The sequence below is a fragment of the Humulus lupulus genome, chromosome X (genome assembly GCF_963169125.1).
Source record: "Humulus lupulus chromosome X, drHumLupu1.1, whole genome shotgun sequence".
NCBI lineage: Eukaryota > Viridiplantae > Streptophyta > Magnoliopsida > Rosales > Cannabaceae > Humulus > Humulus lupulus.
This window is the reverse complement of record NC_084802.1, coordinates 234,043,336-234,059,182: the sequence shown is the minus strand read 5'-3', so window position 1 is coordinate 234,059,182 and position 15,847 is coordinate 234,043,336. Positions and strand designations below refer to the sequence as shown.

Here is a 15,847-nt window from a genome sequence, read left to right as displayed (position 1 = left end):
ATTAATTAAAATACTAAATAAGAGGAACACCTCATGTAGTTAATGACCATTAAACAAATAAGCTCCAAAGCTTTTTTAGAAGTTCAATAATGGTATCATGAATCAATATGCTTTGATTTACAACAAAAATGAATTTAATTTTGTGAAACTACAGAGTATACGGAATAACCTATATATGACATGAGACAATTTAACTTGAATTTAATTGCATATAGCCTACACCAAGACTTATTTTCTTTGATTTCATTAATAAAGATAATGTCTTACAAATAAATTTATGCAAATATATAAATAATGAAGAAAAAAAAAAATCTATCACACACATAATAAACAACACAAATCTACCGAGTCATTATTGAGGCATTCATTCAAACACCTTGATTGCATAAACTGTAATCTATATATAATGTATAAATTGTTCATTAGTTCATAGCATTGAGAAATCAAAATACGTTTCTTAGATAAAAATAAAATAAAAGACATTTACATTTTTCATATCGCACACATACATATAACATTCTTAAATCCACTATAAAATTTTATATTTTTTTGAAAGTGGTCATTCCTTTTTTTTTAAGTTCAAAACATTTAAATACACAAATATATAACATTTATAAATCCACTATAAAACACCCTATTTTTTCGAAAGTGGTCATTCCTTTCTTCTTCTTTTTTAAGTTTAGAACAAGCATAGAGAGAAAAAAAAAATTACCTTGTTGCTTACTTTTTGACCAAACAGAGAGAAGCAAGACCTACCAAAGAATTTCTCCAAAACAAAGAGAATAGGGACAAAGAAGAAGAAACAGAGATAAATCTAAAGAGAAGAGGAAAGAGAGAGGTACACATAGAGACTTTGGGCATTATTCAGCGAGGAATGAGAAAGAGTGGCTTGACATTCACCTCGTCCAAAAACCTTAGATACAGAGGAAACAAAATTCCCACAAGGTTATAAAGGAAGAAGATAATACAACGATGATATATATATATATATAGAGAGAGAGAGAGATTGAAGAGACACTAACTTTGTAGGATAGTTCTAAGGCTTGGAAGTGCTCAGAGGCTGAAAATTTGGTGACTGAGAGGCTCCTTCCATTCGTTGAGGCTCTTGTAGGAGGTTGCATTGGAAAGAGGTGGTGGTGTTCAAGGTTCAGTCTTTACCAATTTTTTTCAAAAATGAGAGAGAGAGAGAGAGAGAGAGGAAAAGAAAGTGTACTGTGTATAAGAGGGAAAAAGAATATAACACATTTTCTTTACCGCTTTTTTTTCAGTTGCCATGTTTTTTTATTTAATTTTACTTTCTTTAGCACATTTATTTTATATATTATAATACTTTTTCAATAGTCTTATAATGATGTGTTATTGAAAGGGGTCTTTGTTGTAGTGGTGATTACGTCACTATAAATATGATTAGCTATATGCTCGGGATTTGATAGAAGTTTATATTAAACAAATAATCATGAAAATAAAACATGTGAGAAAAGTGATTGACCAAGTCAAAAAATGATTTCAATTCTTTTATTGATAATAAAATGAGATTACAAAGAATTTGGGTTTTAATTAGGGCATAAAACCCCAACAGAACGAGTGTAAGGGAATGGTCTCACCCACCTTTAGGATATGCTCATTCATGGCCACGTACCCCTGGGGGGATTATCGACCCGACACTTGTTGGAAGGAACATACAACTTGTACTCCTTGCCAATATGGTATTTCTCGGATAACTCCAACAGCTGATTCTCCGACACGTTGGACACAATAGAAGACGCCAACAGAGGATCAGAATCTGGCCCCTTGGGAGCTACCTGTCACCGCACTTTCTTCGACATATCTGCAAAACGGTAAGAAAAAGGTGAGGTCGAAACAAGGCACTTTACCCTCCATTTTTTCTTTCTAGCAAGAGTTTTCCATCGAGTCGTTGAGAGTGGAAGCGCTGAGCAAGGGTGAATCGAAGACAAGGGTTGAGGGGAGCCCGGGGTGACCTCATGACAACTATAAGGGGAGAACAGGGCAGGAGGTTCAGGTGGGAGGTTTCTCTCCATGAACTCCAACTCCATCTGTATATCAAAAAGGCTCACTCTAAGGTTTGTAATGTGGTCACTAAGGTCAAAGGAGAAAGGAACTCCATCACCCCTCAAAACTGAATCTATTTCGCTCCACCACCTAGATTTTACGCCTAAGTTCATCCATGTGCTCAAGGTGACGTATACGGGCCTGCCTCAAAGTGTCATAGTCTTGGGGAGGGTTGTTTTCAGGGGACTCCAAGTTTGAAGATAAGTCTACAAACTCGACCCCTGTAGGAACGCCAGACGATCCCTCACATGGCATGGAACCTCGTCTCATAGGTAATAAGGGTGCACGTGTAGGTGAAGGGGGTGCTACAAAACACAAAGAAATGGGTTCAAAACCTCTAGACACAAGTGCTCTAAATGACCAACTATGGGGTACAAGTAAGGGCATGTGTGTGGATTAGCTCACAAGGAGCTCCGGCCAAGGCAACCCATCTCGAGTAGTGCTAATTTAGACCCAATGAACATAAGAAAGAAAGAAAGTATACCTTGAGTAAGTAAAATTGAGCATCGTCACAGTCGAAAGAAGGGCAAGGGTCAAAAGCACAGTCACGATCAAAAGGAGGCCAAGGGTCAAAAGTACCATCACAGTCGAAAGAAAGGGTCGCAGGTATGCGTATGCAAAAATGAAGGAGAAAGGTTTTTTTGTCTCCAAGCACCTATATGGATATTGGCATAAAAGAAGTGAATTTAAATAATAAAAGAGAAAGACAACCAAAATGAGGTTGTGAGGAATTGAACCCCTTACCTCTTGGAGGAAGTGAAGACACCAAAACCACCAAGCTAGGAAGATAAAATGTAAATATTATGCTTGAGATGAAGGTCTATTTATAAGAACCATAAGCTCATCTTAGCCATTGGAACCGATGCTTGGTCAATGGTCAAGAACGGGGCTTGGCACTTGCCTTAGGATCCGCGGAGCACAATAATAGGCTCACATTCACCCTCAAAATCTCATAATGGTCTTCAACTCCAAAGTGTGTTTTTCTATAATGTCAAAATGAAGAGGCAAGCTAATACATTGCGGGCATCCCAAAAGCATCGCACCTTGAAGTCTACAAGAGAGCCTGGAGGGAAAGTGTGGATGCCAAAAATCCTAGTTGCACGAGACTCCCGCCTTGTGCCTTTCAAACCATAGATTTGAGATGGAAGCGGTGAAACCCAACCTGGCGCCTTTGGCTAAGAGCCTCGCGAAAGAACCAAGCGAGACATAGTCTTGAGCCACAGGCCTTCATCTCGCGCTAAGAGGGTCTCATGCCTGGAAGGTGCCCCGTGCCTCGGAGGGGTCTCGCGCCGAGAGGGCCTCGCGCCAAGAGGGTTGCACGCCTTGAAGGTGCCTTGTGCCTCGGAGGCGACTCACAGCTTCGCCTCGCGTGTAGGGGCCTCGCGCCACAGCGTCTCGCGTGCAGCTGCCCGAAGCACCACATCGCCTCGCGCGCAGCAGCCCTGCGCACCACGGCTCCGCCTCGCGAGCAGCGGCCCCGTGCACCACGGCTCCGCCTCGCGCAGGGGCCTCACGCCACAGCGTCTCGCGCGCAGCAACCCCTTGCACCATATTGTTTCGTGCGCAGCAGCCCCGCGCACCACGACTCTGCCTCGCGCGCAGGGGCCTCGCGCCACGGGGCTTGGCAGGATCTTGCCTTCCATTCTCCTGGAGGTATTAACTTTCATGAGGTATTAACTTTCATGAGGACCCAACAAGTGGTTAACCTGTTGGGGTTTTATGCCCTAATTAAAACCCAAATTCTTTGTAATCTCATTTTATTATCAATAAAAGAATAGAAATCATTTTTTGACTTGGTCAATCACTTTGCTCACATGTTTTATTTTCATGATTATTTGTTTAATATAAACTTCTATTAAATCCCGAGCATATAGCTAATCTTATTTATAGTGACGTAATCACAGTGGAATATAAATATGATTATATGTTCAAAAATAAGTTAGTCCTAAGATTAGTCAGTGCACCGGATTTACACTGACTTGCCAATCTACGATATGATCTACTTACACATTACAGTGTTATGTTCTTTCCAGAACATTAGCAAAGTAGATAAAATCGGATGTATATGTTACATCGGACAGGACCGATATTGACAGTTGATAAGATAAGTAAACATGCCGTTATTATCTATTATAGTCATATCATATAGTTGACCATAGGTCAATTCAATCTCATTCTGAGTGGTTAGTATTCTAACTGATTGTATTATTTGAGTTCTTTGACTTGTTCGTTACCAGCTTACCCTACGGACTAGCCCATACTTACATCTTGGGAACTCGGTAGTATAATTGAGTGGGAGTGTTAATCATAGATATGAACATCTATAGCTTCTGATGAAGAAGTGAAACGATGGTTTCCTTTTAGTTTGGTTCAAGGTGTTAAATGATAGAGATCTCATTTCAGTAATTAAATTAGTTTACTGAAATATCATTTACAAAGAACTAAGTGTTTTAAGGATAAAATACAATGAGGGGAAAAACGGTATTTTAGTCCTATCTCATTGTAGACCGTCTATAGAGGATTGAGTGACAATTATGGTTGTAACAATGGATAATTAATAGCGTATCTGTATTTGTTATAGAGCGTTCTATGAATTCAAGAGTGCAATTCCAAGTCTATAGTGGAGTCACGAGGAATTAATAAGTTAGTAAATTTATTTGTTAGATTTATGATAACTTATTGGAGCTTGATTTCATAGGCCCATGGTCCCCATTGTACCTTGGATAAAATCATCTAGATAGTCTCAATTAATTGATTTAATTATCAATTAGAATTATCAAAGTTGACCAGGTCAATTTTGGATAGTTTCACAGAGTTGTGTAATTTTGAGAAGAAAAGAGAAATTATGGCAGATTTATTAATTAAGATAAATTGGTATCTAAATTAATAAATAAGTTTAAATCAAGGTTCAAATTATAAATAAGTAATTTGATAAAGGATTTAAATAATTATTTAATTAATTAAATCAATAGAAAATAATACAGGCCTTGATTTTAAGTCCAATGGACTTATAATCAAATGGGAAATTTCACGGGCCTATAGCCCATGATAATTTCGACCTAGGGCTTCAAAATGGCTGTTATTTTATTGATTTTTTAATTAAATTAAATGGGCTAATTGAGTCTATAAAAGGAGTGCTTATAGAGAAGTCAAAATAGGGTTTTTGATAAGTCAGATTTTCTGATAGTTTTATATTCTCTCTAAACACAAGTCCTTTTCTAAGCCTCTTTGTATTTTCTCTTCTTCTCTCTATATCTATCTCATGTGTTGAGAATTGCCCACACTAGTCTAGGTGGTTCTAAGGATACATTGGAAGATCGTGAAGAAAATAGAAGATCGGTTCAGTTTCTTGATAATACTCTGCGACAGAAAGGATACAAGAGTTAGAGAAACTGAAGGAAGGACTCTTAATTCCGCTGCGTATACTGTAAGTATTATATTATTTGTTTCTCTTTGAATTCAATTTTAGAAACATGTTTTAGGCTATCTTGTATTAATTTGTTTAATATTAGATATACATGAAAATAAATAAAGATCCTGTATAAGCTTTTTCCAACATAACCTCGACTACTCCAGGTTCGAAATGCATATGGAGGTACGGCCCTGAAAACCACAGATGGTAGACCCTATCCCCACACTAGACAAGTATTGGTCATACACGCAAGGTACCTGACGTGGTCCTTCTTAGCCAGCCTCTAACATTTGTCCCCGGCAAGTAGTGGAGGTACGAGGAGTGGTGGCATGACATGCATGCTTCTGACCATTTATCAGCGTCGACACCACAATCCTCCGCTCTACCACGACCTGTGCCACTACCATGACAGCGTACCCAAGTACCTTCTTGTCCCCTGAGACCACCTTGTATCCAAGGCCATTAGAGCCAAGCTATAAATGGATCTTCACCTCTCCATCTAAGGGGTTGGAAAATTATTGTAATATCATACTATTCTAAGAGCCATATACGAATTTTTCTTTTATTGTTCACTTGCATTTTTCCTTCATATTTCTACAAGTTATTTTTCATCCATTATGTTTTGATTAATTCTTTGAGTTTTCCATCCATATTTCGTTGACGAGTTTCTGCCGTCAACATAACGTGACACAAAAAGTTTTTTACATGGTTCAGAAAACCTAGTCCACGGGGCTACGCCCAGAGATAAAATCAATTAGTAAAGTCTCAAGAATACAATAAGCAATTGACTTATACAAGTTTAGACTCCCTCTAAATTCTTGTCGCAACCTTGAAGTACTCTACTGTAAGAACTCGATTTTGATAAACACCAATTACCCAAAATCCCTTCTGAACTTAATGAGTACTCGCTTCCTCCCGAAGTGAGACTTATGGAAATCTTCTCCCGGAGATTGTGTGTCACGTTCACAAGCTTTATGAACTGTTTAACAATAAATAACACAAAGCAAAACAAACAAACAAAGAGATAGTTGAACAAAGACTACTTTTTACATATTAAAGAACTCTCCAAAATATAAAACGTTAGAGTGATGAATAGATGAGAATAGATCGTTAATAGCCCAAACCAGACCAAATTGGGAAGTTGCTCAAAATAACTTCTCATTTCATTTACTGCAGAAATTTTCAGATGTGACAGACAACCATTTTGTAGCATCAGGAAATAGACGAACCTAGTCTTAAAACTCAACCAGGTTCATTTCAAAATTTCCTTCCTTTGGGCACAAGTATCATTTAATTTCCTCATTTTAAACCATATAAAATAAAGAAATTATAGAGAGAATAATTCATTAATACACATACTCATTATAGAGAAGGTTCTCATAAATAATTAAGAAAAATTACTATATATAAAATGTACTTAATAAAAAATTGATTCTTACAAAATGAGATACAATTCACTTAGTTACCCAATATATAATTTCGAAAAATACAAATTAAATAATAAAATATACTTATTAAAAAGGTTAGTCAAAATAAGATTTTACAAAGGCCAGTGTGATACTTCAACTTTATGTTGTCGCACCTGTAAGAGTAGAAATCTATGATTTTTATACTAATTAACGGCGACAAATTAAAGAACTAGTACACTGAAAAGATGGGTAGTTCTTGATTTTGATAGGTAGTTCCTGCAAAATCAGGAGGAGACATAACTCCTTAACATGCAGACCATTAATTAAAAACATAAAAACTTATGGCCATTGTCCAAAGTATGCAATTTAAACTACAAATGATATAAGTAACACGAACATAATACACAAACACAATAAAAATTTTGAGACGCCAGCATTCTCACTTGAAGTTGTTGCATTTCCTCTGCCATTTCCAGACGCTGAAGTAATAAGATGTATATTGGTTCCGTGGAACTTGGGTTCACACCAACTGAAGTGGCATCCAACTTGGTCCGACTTGGACTTTTTTCATCATATCATTGTTCATTGTTAAAAAAAAGTTAGATTATGCAATGGTATTAAACAATATTACCATTATCATTGTGGTGTTCTAAACCCGAAACCAAAGTTTATCTAACGAAAAAATTACTTACGTAGTGTGGACATCCAAAGAAGCGTCTTCCTTGATTGTTTCGGGTCCATGCAAAACGAATGTCTCCGCATCTATATTTTGTAAAATTTTCAGCTTCGTACTGAATCTTACTAGAGGATCCTTCGGTACTTGTCTCACCACAATTCTTGACATTATTTTCATAGTGATTTCCTCTCTCATAGTTTCCACTGGTAGGTAATGTAGTGGGTTCCTTCTTCCTTGGTCTGTCCATGAATTTTTTTTTTTTGGAGAATGAGTATATGAGGAATGAATGGCCACCACCTTATATAAGTCGTGAATTACTTCGCTAGGCAATTGGCAGGGAATAAATTTCGTTCCTGTAAGGTGAGGTTAAGGCTTTTTCTGTTCTTAGTTTTTTGGGAGGTAAATGACAGTTTTTGAATAGCATAGATAACAGTCCACGCCAGTGAAATTGCTAGGGCTCTATTAAGCCTTATCCATGAGATGCAGTAGTGAGTTGTGTTGTCTTATAGCACTTGATTTGACTATACAACAAAATTACAATCTGCCAAAGTACTTGCCATGGGTTATCAGACTGTTATATACCAAAATAAGCAAGCTTAAGCACGCGGACCATGTACTGTGAATGCTATTTAACTATACTCACGACAGAACGTATACAAATGTGTTCACAAGAACCGATTTAGAACTACCTAGTAGTGGTTAGCTTAATTTAACTTATCAAAGTGATTAAATGTTCCTATATCAAAGCGATTTATGAAATAATCTTATTAAGGGGATTAAATGTCCTGTATTATCCTTTAGAATAACTAAAAATTATGGAAATTGATTATTAATTAGAAAAAAAAAACCAATTCATGTAGCACATGCAAGTCTTGGTATTGTAATATTTAAAATTAAAGTTGTGTAAATAACGGGCGAGGAAGTGAATTACTTAAATATCAATAAAAAGGGGGTTAAGAATTGACAAATTATGAAACCAATTGGATAGGATAGTGAGGATTCCAATCAATAAGTTAGGGATCAACAGAGAGACACATGGGTTATATGGCACTAGTCAGTGACAATAACATGATGTGCCAGGGAATTGTTCGGGACGTAACGCACTGCAGAGTAGACACAGCATGACATGACTAACTAAGTGGGATATGCCCCGGATCACCCAGACGGAATTACATGTTTACTCATCGATAATTCCCCGAGGTTTCCTAGGGATAATGGATATGCAAAACCTTATGTGCCAGGGCATTGTTCGGGATGACACATACTGGAGAATACACACTGCATCGAATGACTCACTGAGTTCTTGAGTGATATACTAGAACAGTTAGATATGCCCCACGTTGGAGCCTATAATACAAATATGCCCATGATCACCCACAAGGACTTACATGTTTACTCCACATCGATAATTCCCCGAAGTTTCCTGGGGATAATGGATATGCAAAATTGATGTGCCAAGGCATTATTCGGGACGAAACATAGTGGAGAGTACACACTGCATCGAATGACTCCCTGAGCGACATGACTAGAGCAGTTAGATATGCCCCACGCTGGAGCCTATAATACAAACATGTCCTGGAGAGTACACACTGCATCGAATGACTCCCTGAGCGACATGACTAGAGCAGTTAGATATGCCCCACGCTGGAGCCTATAATACAAACATGTCCTGGATCACCCACAAGTACTCGTTTATTCGGCATGGATAATTCCCCGAGATTTCATGGGCATAATGGGTATGCATAACCTTTGTTCCCTTATGACGCAGAGTAATAACAAAAGTGTGAACTGGATTTTCAAAATACAGTCTTTTACAATTACATTTGATCACCTACACTAGAGTATCCCTAGACTTGAGATGCAAAAATTATAGAAAAGAAGATAGTACTTGTGGGCAGCCAAGATAGGAGTCTCTTTTAGTCTAGGCTTTTGTTTTTTCTTAACCTCTCAAAACCCTAGACTTAACTACCTATTTATAGCAACATTTTAGGGTTTCAATTTAATTAAATAATTAGAATAATAGCATAAAAAAAACCCATGTGGTCGAATAATATAGTATTTACCTTGGAATTTTTCTATTTTTAAATTCAAAACATAAAAGCCTTTAAGCTCAAATATTATTATTTTTTATAATTATATAATAAAACAAAATCCTTATTAATTAATTAAAAAAATATAATATAATATATATTATAATCAGATTTCGTTAAACAAAATCTTATAATGATTTTGAAAAATATTATAAATATCAACAAAATAATGACCCCTCAGTAGCATTTTATGAATTTCATATGGTGATAGTGGTAAATAACTAAAGTGGTCAGGCTTGGGCCCAGTCTAGTGACTGACTATTAATTACCACCAGTGATTTATATGAAATTTAATTTTAAAAATTTAAAGGCACGTGATTATACCCATGCAGGTTTGTTAATTCTATTTTTGGCATATTTAATTTGATAAAAATATTTTGTATTTTCCTATTATACTCGGCTGTATCTAAATATATATTATTGATATATATTTTATTTGTTTTAAATAATAAATGTATAATTGATGACAAACTTTTCTATATTAGGAAAGTTTGCCAAAAATAGTGTGACTTTATTATTATAAAAACAAATCATTTTGAGTTGTCTTTTTCTAGCTGATTACCTCATTATATCTGACCATATAATTGAGTTTTATTGCATGATCAGGTTATAAAAGGGAAGTCTTGATTCCTACATCAAATGATGGATTGTTACCATATATAGCTCACGATTCTGTAGCTACATAATCATAAAATCTTGTCAAATTGAAGAATTCTTTTAGGAAAGTTTCCTTGTGGGCTTAGGTCAGTTTTGACCATGTATTAGTTGCCCAAAATGATTATAATGACTATAAATACTCATATTGGTTGCTATGTTTTAGTTACCTCTTTTTGTATTTCATTCTTACTTGTAAAAGAGAGTCTTTGTTATGTAGAGGTGAGTGGGTTCGACTCTACCTCTGTTTATCAGTGTCCTTGTAATTATTTTGAGTCTTCAAACAATTCTGCAAACGAACAGAACAAAGTGCAAACCTTAGGGAGAAGGTGGTTCAAGTCTTGCTTCGGGAAGAAGCAAGCACACTTCAAGCAGATCGAAGGGAGTTCGAATTCTTGAAGGGCCAGCAAGGTTCATTTGTCAAGGTGGAATACATCAAGCTTGCGGCATATAATAAGAGGGAGTCTATTTATGCATAAGTAAAAAACTTTGTATTTTTTAGATCTTTCTAATGAATCTTATCTCTGCGCGTGGCCCCGTGGACTAGTAAATCTGCAAGGATTGCTAATACCACATAAAAAAACCTTGTGTGTTTTTATTTTCTGCACTTTAGTTCTTTTCTGGTTTTCTGGTATGTAGTTACAACACCCTGGTCTGTAGCTACAGAATATCTGTTTCAATACCAACTTAATTATTCCGCGTTTAATTAATTGATTAATTAAATAATTAGTTGGTAATTATAAAATACAGAATTTCAATTGGTATCAGAGCAAGTCACTAAACTCTTAGTGAGATCTTGAGGTTATATTATTCTGTTTAATTTGTTTTGTGCGAGATGTCATTCTTTGCAGAAGGAAACTCCATCACTCGGCCACCTCTATTCAATGATACTAGTTATCCATACTGGAAGGTCAAGATGAGGGCATTCATCAAGTTGCAAGATGAGAAGGCTTGGAGATCTATACTCTCGGGTTGGACTCCACCAATTGAAAAAGATGATGAAGGTAATTCAAAGGTAAAATCTGAATTGGAGTGGTCCATTGAAGATGAAAAATTATCTGGTTATAATAATAAAGCTTTGCATGCAATTTTTAATGGTGTTGGTGAAGGCTTTATAAAATTGATATCATCTTGTGAATTTGCAAAGAAGGCGTGGAAAATTCTTCAAACTCAATTTGAAGGTACCGCTGATGTGAAGAGATCACGTTTTACCATGTTACAAACTAGATTTGATGAATTAAGAATGTTGGAAACTGAAACTTTATCTGAGTATTATGAAAAGTTGTCTGATATTGCTAATGAGTTTTTTTCCTCGGGAGAAAAATTAGATGAATCTGTGTTGGTTCGAAAATTTGTTCGTGTGCTTCCAGACAAGTTTGACATGAAATTAGTAGTAATGGAGGAAGCTAAGGATTTTGGCAAAATGAAGGTTGAGGAGCTTATGGGTTCGTTAAGAACATTTGAACTAAATAAAAAAATAAAGAAAAAGGGTAAGCCGAATCCTTCAATTAAAAAAAGCAAAGGTATTGCATTTAAAGTTTCTGAAAAAGATGTTTCTAATGATGAGAAAGATGATGAAATGACCTTGTTAACAAGAAATTTTCAAATATTCATGAAAAAGGTTGGCCTTGTTAGAAGAGGTGTTACCTTTTTGAGTTTTTGAACCTTTTCTAAACCTTTTGTTTTAAACAATAAAAAGGGTATTCAATGTCGAGAATGTGAAGGTTATGGTCATATTCAATTTGAATGTGCCAACACATTGAAAAAGAATAAAAAAGGTTTTAATGTTACTTGGAGTGCTTTTCAGGAAGTAGTGAAGAGGATAATGAGAAAGTTGCTTTAACTAGTGTTTTGTCAAGTGCTTTCCAGGAAAGAGGAAAAATTTTGTGTTTAAACAATACCTTTACTGATGTCGATAACAAGGAAATTGACTCGGATTTAGATGAGTCAAAACTCAATGAGGAATCATTGGCTGAATCATACAAGGTAATGTATGGTAAGTGGTTACAGGATTATACTGAAAATCGTTCCTTGGTTAAAATGAATAAAGAATTGTCTCACAACATCAAAGATCTTGAATAAAAGAATAAATGTTGTGAAATTGAGTTATGTTCAAAAAATTCTGAAATTGTATTTTTGACAAAAGAACTTGACAAATTGAAAAGAAATGTTAAAATGTTAAATCCAGGTCCTAACATTTTTGAGGAGGTTCAAAATTTAGGTCAACTGAGTCATGCTGGATTGGGTTTTGTTGAAACTCAATCGAAAATGAATACTAAATTTGTTAAATCTGAAAATTTGTCTTCTGGATATTCAAATTCTACTTTGCAGGGTTCTGTTTTTACAGCTGAACGTTCTGTTTCTACAGAAATAAAGCAGTCAGGTAAACATGAAAATTCTCATGGGAAAAAGAAATGTTTCATTCCCTCTTGTCATTTTTGTGGAGTAAAAGGTCACATTCAACCTAGATGTCTTACTTTGCAGAACATGTTTAGTTCTAATTTTTTTTGGAAATTTTAAAGTGTTTCAAAATAAACATGTTTTTCAAAAACAAAAATGGGTTTAAAAAATAAATGTCTTACTGGTATCTCTTGTTTTAAAACTGCTACTTCTCAAATGTGGTATTTTGACAGTGGTTGTTCCAGGCACATGATAGGTGATAAAGACTTTCTTGTCAACATCAGACCAATGCAATGTGGAGAAGTTACTTTTGGTAATGGTCTGGCTGGAAATGTCAAAGGGATGGGAACTTTTAATTTTGAAGGTCTACCCAGACTTAAGAATGTAATGTTGGTTGAAGGACTAAGAGCTAATCTTCTTAGCGTTAGTCAAATTTGTGATCAGGGTTAGACTGTCAATTTTGATAGTAATCGTTGCTATGTTGTTAATAACCAAGATGAAATTATTTTGAAAGGGTTTAGATCTAATGATAATTGTTACACTCTCACTACCTATGCTACTTGTCACTCTTCCATAGATAACTCTACTGATTTATGGCATGAAAAGCTTGGACACATTTATTTCAAAAATTTGAAAAAACTGTCAAATGCAGGAATTGTTCGAGGATTACCCAAACTGGGTAAAGAATTTGTGGGAAAATGTGAACCATGTCAACTTGGTAAGCAACTGAAAATTTCTCACAAAAGTATTCCTGATGTGAATACTTCCAATGTTCTTGAACTTCTTCATATGGATCTAATGGGTCCAAGTCAGGTTGAAAGTTTGAATGGTAAAAGATACATTTTTGTGTGTGTTGATGATTTCTCTCAGTTTTCATGGGTAGATTTTTTTAGAGAAAAATCTGATACATTTGATGCTTTTAAATCTCTTTGTTTGAAATTGTGTGTGGAAAAAGATTGTAATATTGGAAAGATTGTTCGGATTAGAAGTGATCATGGAAAAGAATTTGAAAATATTTTTTATAATGAGTTTTGTAAATCTAAAGGTATTTCTCATGAATTTTCCACTCCTAAAACTCCTCAACAAAATGGAGTTGTTGAAAGAAAGAACCGAACTCTGACAGAGATGGCTAGGGTAATGTTAAAGAGCAAGAAACTTACCAAGTGTCTATGGGCTGAGGCAATTAACACTGCTTGCTACACCATCAACATGGTGTTTTTATGACCAGGTACTCATAAGACTCCTTATGAGATTTGGAAAGGTAAGAAACCAAATGTGAGTCATTTTCATGTTTTTGGTAGTGCTTGTTATATTTTAAGGGATCGTGATCATACTGGTAAATTTAATGCAAAAAGTGATGTTGGTGTATTTATAGGATATTCTATTAACAGTAGGGCTTATCGTGTTTAAAATATGAGAACCCAAACTGTGATGGAATATGCTAATGTTGTTGTTGATGATCTAAAAGATTTCTCTGAGTTTTCCGCAGAAGAACAGATTGAAATTTTGTTGGAAAAGTCTCCTGAATTGGCAGACGATTTTGCTGCAATCACAAAATCTTCATCTAAGGCTACACTTCAAGATTATGTAGCTACAATTTATGATTTTCTAAAAACTTCAAAGGAGAAAGAAACTGAGCAACCACCAAACATAATCACTGATCCAATTCAAAGAGAACCATCCTCTAGAGTCAAGAAGAATCATCCTACCGATCTCATACTTGGGAACATGGATGAGAGCATGGTTACTAGAAGAAGGTATGATAATTTGATTCAATTTGTGTGTTTTGTCTCTTCTTTAGAGCCTCAAAATGTGAAGGAAGCCTTGATGGATGAAGCATGGATTCGGGCAATGCAAGAAGAGCTGGATCAATTCATTCACAATAAAGTATGGATACTTGTTCCTAGACCGACTTGTGCTAATGTCATAGGAACAAAGTGGATTTTCAAAAACAAAAGTGATGAATTTGGTACCATCATTCAAAACAAGGCAAGATTGGTTGCTCAAGGTTATACTCAAGTTGAGGGTATTGATTTTGATGAAACTTTTGCTCCAGTAGCAAGACTTGAGTCCATCAGGTTACTTCTTTCTATTGCTTGTATTATTGGTTTTAAATTGTACCAAATGGATGTTAAATCTACTTTTTTTAATGGTTTTTTGAAAGAAGAAGCCTTTGTTGAGTAACCCAAAGGATTTGGGGATCCACATTTTCCTGATCATGTTTATAGGTTAGACAAGGCGTTATATGGTTTGAAACAAGCCCCTCGTGCTTGGTATGAACGTCTAACTGGATTTTTAATCTCTCATGGTGATAGAAAAGGAAATGTAGATAAAACACTGTTTATCAAAAACATTAAATCTGATGTTATTGTTTCTCAAATATATGTTGATGATATTGTGTTTGGATCTACCTCTACTTTTAACTCTGAAGTGCAGGTATTTGTCCAACAAATGCAACAGGAATTTGAAATGAGCATGGTAGGTGAAATCACCTATTTTTTGGGTCTTCAGGTGAAACAATCTGATGATGGCACATTTGTTTCACAAAGTAAGTATGCAAAAAACTTGGTGAAGAAGTTTGGGCTTGAAAACGCCAAACATACTAATACTCCTATGAGCACAACTTTGAAATTATCCAAAGATGAACAGGGAGTGAAAGTAGATCCTACTTTGTACCGAAGCATGATTGGTAGTTTACTTTATCTTACTGCTAGTCGTCCTGATATCTGTTATAGTATTGATGTTTGTGCTCATTATCAGGGAAATCCCATGGAATCTCTTATTTCTGCTGTGAAAAAGAATCATTCACTATGTCAATAGCACTGTTGATTTTGGGATTTGGTTTTCAAAAGACACTAACTCTAATTTGGTGTGCTTTAGTGATGCTGATTGGGCAGGAAATGCAGATGATAGAAAAAATACTAGTGGTGGATGTTTCTATCTTGGAAACAATCTCATTTCATGGCACAGTAAGAAGCAAAACTGTATCTCTCTGTCAACTGCAGAGGCTGAATACATTGCTGCGGGTAGCTATTGTACCCAATTGTTATGGATGAAGCAAATGATGGAAGATTATGGGTTTGATTTGAAAACTTTAACCATTTTCTGTGATAACACTAGTACTATAAATATTTCG

The 15,847-nt window shown here is 35.5% G+C and overlaps 1 protein-coding gene across 1 annotated transcript; it reads left to right on the top strand.

Annotated features, from left to right (window-relative positions):
• The first annotated feature begins 11,146 nt into the window (after nt 1-11,146).
• On the top strand, nt 11,147-13,935 carry LOC133806859 (uncharacterized). The gene is made up of 7 exons (XM_062244944.1): nt 11,147-11,315; nt 11,421-11,951; nt 12,119-12,297; nt 12,643-12,694; nt 12,968-13,156; nt 13,364-13,540; nt 13,667-13,935. The coding sequence occupies exons 1-7, from the start codon at nt 11,147-11,149 to the stop codon at nt 13,933-13,935; spliced, it is 1,566 nt and encodes a 521-aa protein (XP_062100928.1).
• The last annotated feature ends 1,912 nt before the right edge of the window (nt 13,936-15,847 follow it).